The following is a 9903-nucleotide window of genomic DNA, read 5'->3' as shown; positions in this document are numbered from 1 at the left end:
CCCTAGCTAAAAATCGTGTCAAAAAACTACCTAACACTCTTTTTACTATTTCTTTTTAGGAAAACTATACTAATGTTATTTTAATTGGTTGAGAATTATTCGGCCATCGCCCCGCAACGCGGGCGGGGCATCACCTAGTTTGAATAACAATTCTAAACTTTATGAATAGTTACAAGTTATATAAGTAGCAGTTAGAGATGTGTACGGTTCAATTTAGTAACCGAAGTCATTGGTTAATCGTTTGGTTAATTTGTCGGTTAATTTCTGTTAATAACCAAATCAAACAAGGGCTAAAATATTATGCTTAAAAATACATGTAATTGAGCTATAAATAGATGAAATAGATGTATAAATAAATGAAATAGACATGAAATAAAGGTGTAAATAACTGAAATAGAGGTACAAATACCTGAAATGAAAGTATAAAACATGATATGGAGGTATACAAATAAAGAAATTTATGAAAATATAAACGGTTCGATTAATTTTGGTTAACCGATAGTACAAAAAAGAAAACTGATAACTGACTTTCAGTTAATTCAGTTTCGCTTTTCGGTTCGGTTTTATCAGTTCTCGGTGTGATTTCAGTTATCGGTTCAGTTTAGCTCACCCCTAGCAGCAGTAGAGTACAAGTTCTTTAAAAGTTAGATTTTATTTTTGTTTTCTTATTTTTTTATATTCTCCTCTTATGTATAAGTATTATACTATTTTAGCTTATTTGTTTTCTAACTAATTTGATTTTTTAATAACTTTAAATCGTTAAGTTTAAAGAAAAAACCGAATACACAGTTCTTTTTAACTTTTTTTCCCAACATTCTGATATAAGGTTTGTTATCAAAATGGAGACATGGAGTTTTATTCAAAATATATTACTTTTATAGTATCGTATGCTAATATCAGGTGTCGTTATCGTACCAGTACCATGACGAATGAAACCGATACCGACCAAAAACCAATGATACCAAAATCTTTATTATTTTTTGTTTTATGATTTTTGATGATGTAAAACACAACTTTATATTTTTAGTTACATCAAACAAAAAACTTTTATGTAATGAAACTATTGTAAATAATATTTTTTCATTCTATAAACTATATTGAGTACCATTAGTAAATTTTGTTTTTGTTTTTTTAATATAATGTTTTATAAAATTTAAAATTTATCGTTGTAACGCGAGGAAATTAAATTACCCACTCGAAGTAACAATAACAAAAGGTGGTCATCAAAATTCTTTGACCTTTTGAAAAAAAAAAGAATCCCTTTGTCGGCGGTTATGCACTTTCCTATAAATACCTCTATATCCCTCATCAAAACAACACACAACACACAACACACACAAACATGACAACAACACACATCGACACTCTCTGGCTATTCGCACTCGCTTCTAAATCCAAATGCACTTCCATCAACTTCTTCCTCTTTTTCGCCATTTTCGCTCTATCATATCTCATCAACTGCCTCTTCCGTTGGGCCCACCCGGGCGGCCCAGCTTGGTCCAAACACAAACCCAAATCCACCATCCCCGGCCCAAGAGGCTACCCCTTCATCGGCAGCATGCACCTCATGTCCGGTCTCGCCCACCGTAAGCTTGCTCGCGCCGCAAACTATTGCAGTGCGACACGTCTTATGGCGTTTAGTCTGGGCGAGACGCGTGTGGTTGTAACGTGCAAACCCGATGTAGCTAAAGATATTCTTAACAGCTCGGCTTTTGCTGACCGGCCTGTTAAGGAGTCGGCTTATGGTTTGATGTTCAACCGAGCCATCGGGTTTGCGCCTTATGGCGTTTACTGGCGGACGCTGCGAAGGATTGCAGCGTCTCATCTTTTCTCTCCGAAACAGATTAAGGTTTCGGAGGGACAGAGGATGGTTATTGGTTCTCAGATGGTGGAGATGTTTCGCGAACAGCAGAACCGGACGTGTTCGGTTTGTGTTCGCGATGTGTTGAAGCGGGCTTCGTTGAGTAATATGATGTGGTCGGTGTTTGGTAGGAAGTACCGAGTTGACTCAAACGATGTCGACTCGGTTGAGTTGAGGAGGTTAGTGGATGAAGGGTATGAGCTTTTGGGTGTGCTTAATTGGACTGACCATCTTCCGTGGTTGTCCGATTTTGACCCCCAAGGGGTTCGGTCTAGGTGTTCTAAACTCGTTCCGAAAGTTAACCGGTTTGTGAAACGGATTATCGATGAACACCGAGCTAAACCGGCTCAACTCGACGGTGACTTCACCGACGTGCTGCTATCGCTTGAAGGAGCGGATAGGTTATCCGAACCGGACATGATCGCGGTCCTATGGGTAAGCATGCTTTTCATAAGCAACATAAATGATAAACATGTACTGAGAAAAAGCGACTAGTGTTTTATTATAATAAAAATAATATACATAAACAAAGAAAAAAACATGATAACTAGTTAAATGGGCTGAGCGACAACACAATATAAAATAAGCACAAATTTTCTAGAAAACATTTAAGCTCCAAAACTGAACCATCAAGTTATGGTTATGGTGGTTGACATGTTCCGTTATGCTTGCTATATTTAGTAACTTTAATAAATTAAAATAATTAATTCTTAAAAATATATCAACAGGAAATGATATTTAGAGGAACCGACACGGTAGCAGTGTTGATCGAATGGATTCTAGCAAGGTTAGTGCTTCATGTGGATATACAACAAAAGGTTCAAGATGAGCTTCAACGGGTCGTGGGGGGGTCACGTGCGGTGACGGAGGCTGACGTCACCCGTTTGGTGTATCTACCAGCCGTAGTGAAAGAAGTACTCAGGCTACACCCACCGGGCCCACTTCTCTCGTGGGCCCGTCTAGCCATCACAGACACAGTCATTGACGGTCATCAAGTACCAGCTGGGACAACGGCAATGGTAAACATGTGGGCCATAACTCGGGACCCGGAAATTTGGAACAACCCGCTAGAGTTTAGACCGGAGAGGTTTTTGAGTGAAAGCGAAGGGTTGGTGGATATGTCGGTGATGGGTTCGGATCTTAGATTGGCTCCGTTCGGATCGGGTCGGAGAAGTTGCCCTGGGAAGAATCTTGGGCTGACCACAGTGAGCTTTTGGGTGGCGTCATTGTTGCAAAAGTTTGAGTTTGGGAGGTGTGATGGGTACGACGTTGACTTATCAGAGGTGTTGAAGTTGTCTTGTGAAATGGCGACCCCACTTCGTGTTACTTTGCGATCAAGAGCCACTTGAGGTTTAAAAAAACAAAATATTTAAACAAGAAAAGTGAAAGAATGGGATATTGACGGTGTCAAGTTATGCACTTTGCGTGTTTAATTTTTATCATGTGTTTTATAAGGGTTTGTTTTAATATATGTATAAGTAACTTTGGTTATTATATAATTGTGGATCTATATACTACTCCGTGTGAAATGAATCTATATAAGTTTGATTAAGGAAAGCCCAAATGGAAACAAATGTTGATTGAATATTTGTGGTTAAGAAACCCACCCAACCCAACCCATAATGACTATGGTGAATTAGCCCAATATATGGCAATACACAACTACACAATGTTCATGATAGAGGTGCGGAAAAGAACTAGTTCGGGACCGAAACCACCCTATCCGAATCTGTTCAGGTTCCAAACTTGTATCTCCAAAATCAGTTTAGCTTATATTCCAAACCGTAGATTCAGGACCAGTCCCGCCCCTTGTTGCCCAACCCGAACCGAACCAATTTTGAGTGAGACCGGTTTATAGCCGTTTTAGAGCCATTTTGGACCCTTTTTTTGCTAGTGATAATCACCATTTGTCGCCCTAAGTTAGTATAAACAGGTTTTTGGATGTATTGGGTTGATCACAACACATAAAAATGCACTCGAAAACACAACGAACCGCTCTTCTATATGCTCGCTTTTGAAAGTGCTTTACTACAAAAATTAACTTTACAATCTTTTCATAATCGGCCTACCTTCCATGGTCGACTTACACCATTTCTCGATGAGGGATGGCATGTATTAAATATCTCACTAAATTTCCTGAGGTTTTCAAAAAAACGCAATGTTTATTATCCCGCTAGCTTGGAAGTAATGAACGAATTATATTTAATGGCTAACATAATAAGTGAGTTTGAAAATAAAAATGATTTGTTTAGACTTTAGAGAAATCATAACACCTATGAAACTAAAATTTTAAAAATATTTTGATGAACTACCACCCACTTTTACTTGGACTACGTCTTTAAACCCGTGTTGAAATACTACGAGGGTTGATACTATAATCGATTAAATGTAATTCCAATTCACGTTCGTACGAAATCAAACCAATTTGGGCAACCCACACAAAATGTTCTTTCGATTATAACTTTCAAGCAATGTATGCTCTTTATTTAACAAGATATGGTCCCAACACACACACACACACCCCACTCAGAATCAATGGAACTGGGTTCAAGTCGGGGTAGCTTAAGTAGGGGTAACCTAAGGCTTAATTTATTTTATACTGTGAGAAATGAGACAACTAAACGACAAAGGGGAAGCACCCTCGAGCAACGAGCTCGGGAGGTAGACAGGATAAGATTTTGTCGATAGTATGGCGGCCAAGGAATATGAAACATTTGATATATTGGCTTGGCGGAGAGGAAAGGAATCTCAATTTTCAATCCTAGCCGCTATGGCTAGTGAATCACTAACCATCAGCTTTTACATATATAAATAATAGTAACATATATAAAGAATGAAAAAAATTTCTATTTAAAAGCGATTTTCCCAAAGTTTTCTAGTATCTTTTAAGTTTTTTAAGGGGACTAGGGGTGGTTCACTAGTGATAGAATCTATCACTCCCACTATCCAATCAAGTCATGCCATGTGCACAACCAATATTCTATCACTAGTGATAGAAATGTAGGGGGGTGGTATCACTAGTGATGAGATTCTAATGTACAAGTATTAATACCCAATGTACAAGTAATACACATTCTTTTGATCAAGTTCAACGCGTTATACGTTTAACGCGTTTTGTTTATCACGCGTGATGTGTTAAACCGGCGGCCGTGTATAACGGAGTTATAAAGTTCATCACGAAAATAAATCTTCCCACCCCGGGTCCTCTAGTGATCCATTTCCTAAAGTAATCGTACTAATATTATTTTTTAAGAACACACTTTTCACACTCGACTAATCTAGTTCTATCTTTACTTCACAGTTCACAACTGGATTTGAACGCTGACCTAAAAGGAAAAGGAAAACATTTAACACAAGAAGATACAATTAGATTAAAGGTGATTTTGCATTATAATAATCATACCATAATGTCATAATCCTTAACATGCCGACATTATGACGTGGGTACTAGAGAGTTCCAGCCTCTCCGGAATTTGTGGCAGACGACAACTTACATTTTCGGCATTTATATTATTATAACCAAGTCTTACTACGTTAATACCTCTTGTTTCCTTTTCATAGTGACATATTTCACTAGTTGTTAACATCTACCGAAGGTCGTCATCAATCATCATATACAGCTAGACAACATTTTAACTTAAAAAAACAATTGATCGTTTCTTACACCCAGCAGGTTCCATTGTTTAACCTCAAAGACTCATTCTTAGACACTCTTTATTAAATTAAAGATACAATTATAAAAATTAACATTTGCATTGTTTATTTCGCTTATCAAATGGATATTTTTTTAGTAGTTCCGTCCTATCTAATCTAATCTAGAACATAAAAGGCTATTGGTTAAAAACATAAAATCATTATAATTGACAGCAAGGAAGGAATCTAGGAATCAAAAGCTAGCTTTTTATTATTATTGAATTAATTAAGAAAAATATAACCAAGATGATGCTAATCTTTGTCCCTTTGCTTTGCCACTTTCCCTAAACTTTCGGGTACTACCGTACTGCTAGAATTTCCGACAATAAGGGTCTACGCATCGTAATTGGTTGTGGACCTGTGGTCTTTATAGCTTTTCTGAAAGATATTGCTTAGACTTCTTCAACTTATAACTATGATTGGTGTATTCGTGAGTCGAGTGACACAGACAATTTAGGATATTTAGAAACATTATATACTATCAACTTGAAACAATATAGTGGATAATGGGTTTGTACACGTTGCTTAGTGAGTTTTTTGTGTATAGTTGTGTTGTACATGATGCTTAGTGTGTATAAATTTGTAAAGTAAATTATATACTATCAATTTGAAACAATATAGTGCATAATGGGTTTGTACATGTTGCTTAGTGAGTTTTTTGTGCATAGTTGTGTTGTACATGATGCTCAGTGTGTATAAATTTGTAAAATAAATTATATACTATCAATTTGAAACATGTTAGTACATATGTGGTTTGTACCACATGTTTATTAGTTTATTTATGTTGTATTAAGTTGTATCATGTGCTTAATTTGTAGTATTTTTTAGGTATTAACTTTGGGTTTTGTTTTGTTTGGCTTCAAAACTATCAATTTGAAGCATGTTGATTCAGGTCAAATATAATATTTTTGCGTGCTTATTTTATGTATGTTTCGTAAAAAAACTTTCGAACCAAGTAGAGTCAAATTATGGTTTCTTTTTTCCCTTTTTCGAAAGCTCTAATTGATCCCTTTTCATTACACGTGTCAGTTTTTCCTTCATACCCGTTACATTTTCTATGTATGATTTAGGTCACATATAATACGTTATGACTTTGATTTACTTTACATTTTGATCCAATTACAATGCTTATACATGTTACATTCAGTTCAATTGGATACGTCGAAACGTGTGTTTTCACATGGTTAATGCATCACATAACGTTTGGACTAATTCATACAATATTTACAGTACCCGCGGCGCAACGCGCGCGAGTCTAAATGCTAGTTGATAACAATAAAGAAAAAAAATCCTAGTTCTGTAACTACCTGTCAAACACAACACAATTTTTAATAAAATTAACGCCCATGGTTTCATCCTTCAAGTTGGTGGGTTCATCAACACAATAATGCCTAACCAAAAATATTAGAAATGTCCCACTCTTGTAAAATGCTAAAATAGTCTCTTAGTTTTAGCTACTTTTGCCACTTCAATCTAAAAATGAAACCTTTTCTATTTGGGTCTTTAAGGTTTAATTTTTATTGTCATTTTCATCCAATTGACAAACTGGGTTAGAATTTTATGTTAACTTATCCCCCTTTTGTCGTTTTCCTCATTTAAATGAAGGGTATAATCGTCATTTTATGTTATAATATATTTTAATTAAATGAGTAAAACGATAAAAAAAAGGGAAAAAGTTAACAGAAATTTCTAACCTAGTTTGCCAATTAGATGAAAATGGCAATAAAAATGAAACCTCAGGGACTCAAATATAAAAATGACAAAAGTGGATTAAACTTAGAGACCCTTTTTTTGCATTTTACTCTTAAAGATAAGAATGAAGAAACACAAATATCATAAATGTCCCACTCTTAATTCCAAACACCCCTACCACTTGTACCATGTCAACTCTTCCCGTATCCAACGTATCCCCGAGATCATGTGCACTTGTAAACATCATTTGGCCCACACATAACCATAACTCGGTACGGGTCTCATATCTCAGTTTCAACTTAATTCGTCAAAGTTCAAAACATGCTTGCTTGATACTCATCCACTTTTGCAGGGCTGTCCTTGAGAATTCGGGTGCCTTGTGTGACTAAAATGAGTCCCTAAAATATAAACTCATGTATATGAAAATTTTCAATGATGCGACCATAATTATCATAACAATGAACAAAACAAAGTTATTGTAGCAAAGTGATCCTTTTAGATAGGTTTAAAAGTTTAAATTGTTAATTGGGTTATGACAAATGAGTTTAAATGAGCCATAGTACAAAGGTATTGGGTTTGTATAATTGGGTTGGTTTTTAAAAAGATTAATGGGTTTTAAAATGTTATTGTGTTAATGTTATACTGGGTTTTAAACTTTATAGATTTTTTTTAAATTAATTATATATAAAATATATATGAAGTTTTTTTTTTTCAATTGGGCCCAAAGATTACGGGCCTTGTGCAGTCGCACCTCCTTCACCTCCCTAAGAGACGTCCCTACACTTTTGTTATCGCATTTTCTCACTTATTCGATAACCATAAACTTATAACAAATGTATATAACTAAACATGTTCAAACGAAACAAAACAATTAACAAAAAGGTGGTTTTAGATCAATAATACCAAGTTTACACTCAACAATCAACATGAACATAAAGACTTTATTTTTCCATCCATGTTAATAAATTTAGAAGCAAATAACATAAACTGGAAGCACTCAGATTGCCATTTCTATCTTGGGATAGTAATAGAGAGCAAATGCTAAAATCAAGATCAATATGGGCAAAACAAATGTTAAAATGTTGGTAGATGAACTTCCGGGAGCTTGGTTCGACGCAGAAGCTGTGGTCGAAGGCGGGTTATACCCGTTTTCCTGAGGCATAGTATTGTTATCGAGCTCACCAACATAGTAATCTTTCATTTGGTCTTTTGCATCTTGACTGTGGCCCACTGTTTCAAAATCTTCTGTTGCATCTTTCTCTATGATATCATAGATTCAAACCAATAAGATACATATTTATGAAAATTATCACATTAATTAAGTCTTACCGGTTGCTAATAATAGGGCCTCATCACCCCCTGGATGATCATCAAGAAATGGGGTTACATCATATACCTAAGTTCATTACAACACACATGTTAGATTCTCAACCATATAATAAGGGGAGTTCATATTCGAAGATAATGTCTTTTAAATTAGTAGTCACTAATTAAGACGGATAATAACTCAAATTTTCGTTGTCAACGATCCATGATATAGTGTCATCATCATACTCAGTAAGTATACTTGAACAAACAGAACGAAAAACCAAAACATATTAGGGACTAGTGAAACACATAATGATAGTATGTTAAAAAGTGTTAAACTAATTTAATGGTGAATGGGGATAAAATTTGATTACTACTTTCCGAAAAGAGATGGAAGGGCAGTTACTAAGTTGATAGTGGATTAACATTGCTACTTTTCCGTATAACAAGTTCCGGTCGTTGAGGGAAGACTCTCGCTTATAAGACCATACGTAATGGGCATTATAGGGGCATGAAGGGTAGGGGTGTTTCTCATATAAGGCCAAATGAGGAGAAAAAATTGGAAAGTAATAGTTGAAAAGGTATTAAGCGGCGTTATGATACTAATGTGACGGAAAATGCCCCTTAAAGGCATTAACCATTACCGAAGAGCCTGCAAGCAGGATTCGAACCCGAACACTTTAGGTCTCAAACCGGTTTAACTTGGGTGCTGGTGGCCATTGGGCTGACACCCAATGGTTAAAACTATATAAATAAAATAAACTCCTGGGCTCATATTTTTAAATCTTCTTGTATGTATTTTATATATAATTAAAAAGACGAAGCCCATAAGTGATTTTAAAAATCCACTATCCTTTTGATTTTGTTTAGGTTTATTAAACAACAAAACCCATTTTTTAATTAAACCCAATTACCCAACAAAACTCATGGACCCAAATATGTTTTAAACCAAACCCCATGTTTACTGTTATGTCATATTATTGATTTTTTTATATACATGTTTATATAATAGGAGCCCTATTTTTCTAATCGTACAAGGCCCCTAAATTCTTAGGGATGACCCTGAAACTCGGCCCCTCTAAGTAAGCACAATTGGACATGATAATTCTAATTCAAATAAAAAGGAAAAAAAAGATTTGACCTTTCCAGAAATAATCAGCCAGCAATCAGTCTTCCGGTTATGCTTTGAAACCTCCTCGAAAGACAGAATCTTGGTGTTTGACGTCATTTCTTGTCTCTTGATCTTCAAGAGCCACTCAAACAGACACCAAAATTCAAGTCATTAAGTAATGTAGTCTTAAAACAGTGAAACAAACCTATACACCGTAAGCAAATCGAACCAAACGTTA

General features: G+C 35.6%; 2 protein-coding genes across 2 annotated transcripts; one reads left to right on the top strand and one right to left on the bottom strand.

Annotated features, from left to right (window-relative positions):
* Positions 1-1303: 1303 nt before the first annotated feature.
* LOC110864873 (cytochrome P450 78A9) lies at positions 1304-3413 on the top strand. Its single transcript, XM_022114027.2, has 2 exons — positions 1304-2296; positions 2590-3413. The coding sequence occupies exons 1-2, from the start codon at positions 1343-1345 to the stop codon at positions 3208-3210; spliced, it is 1575 nt and encodes a 524-aa protein (XP_021969719.1). The 5' UTR covers positions 1304-1342; the 3' UTR covers positions 3211-3413.
* Positions 3414-8117: 4704 nt separating this feature from the next.
* Positions 8118-9903, bottom strand: LOC110864874 (cytochrome b5). Its single transcript, XM_022114028.2, has 3 exons — positions 9696-9903; positions 8576-8642; positions 8118-8506 (listed from the first exon to the last, which is right to left on the bottom strand). The coding sequence occupies exons 1-3, from the start codon at positions 9780-9782 to the stop codon at positions 8244-8246; spliced, it is 417 nt and encodes a 138-aa protein (XP_021969720.1). The 5' UTR covers positions 9783-9903; the 3' UTR covers positions 8118-8243.

Source organism: Helianthus annuus, chromosome 6 (genome assembly GCF_002127325.2).
Source record: "Helianthus annuus cultivar XRQ/B chromosome 6, HanXRQr2.0-SUNRISE, whole genome shotgun sequence".
NCBI lineage: Eukaryota > Viridiplantae > Streptophyta > Magnoliopsida > Asterales > Asteraceae > Helianthus > Helianthus annuus.
Note: the sequence above shows the minus strand (reverse complement) of the source record. Positions and strands in the feature narration are given on the sequence as shown.

Excerpts from the sequence above, each read along its gene's own strand:
- LOC110864874 (XM_022114028.2), bottom strand. The coding sequence starts at position 9,782 with ATGACGTCAAACACCAAGATTCTGTCTTTCGAGGAGGTTTCAAAGCAT. Across the intron at positions 8,643-9,695 it reads GGCTGATTATTTCTGGAAAG|GTATATGATGTAACCCCATT; the intron begins GTCAAATCTTTT and ends TAATGAACTTAG. Across the intron at positions 8,507-8,575 it reads GGCCCTATTATTAGCAACCG|AGAAAGATGCAACAGAAGAT; the intron begins GTAAGACTTAAT and ends ATGATATCATAG.
- LOC110864873 (XM_022114027.2), top strand. The coding sequence starts at position 1,343 with ATGACAACAACACACATCGACACTCTCTGGCTATTCGCACTCGCTTCT. Across the intron at positions 2,297-2,589 it reads ACATGATCGCGGTCCTATGG|GAAATGATATTTAGAGGAAC; the intron begins GTAAGCATGCTT and ends ATATATCAACAG.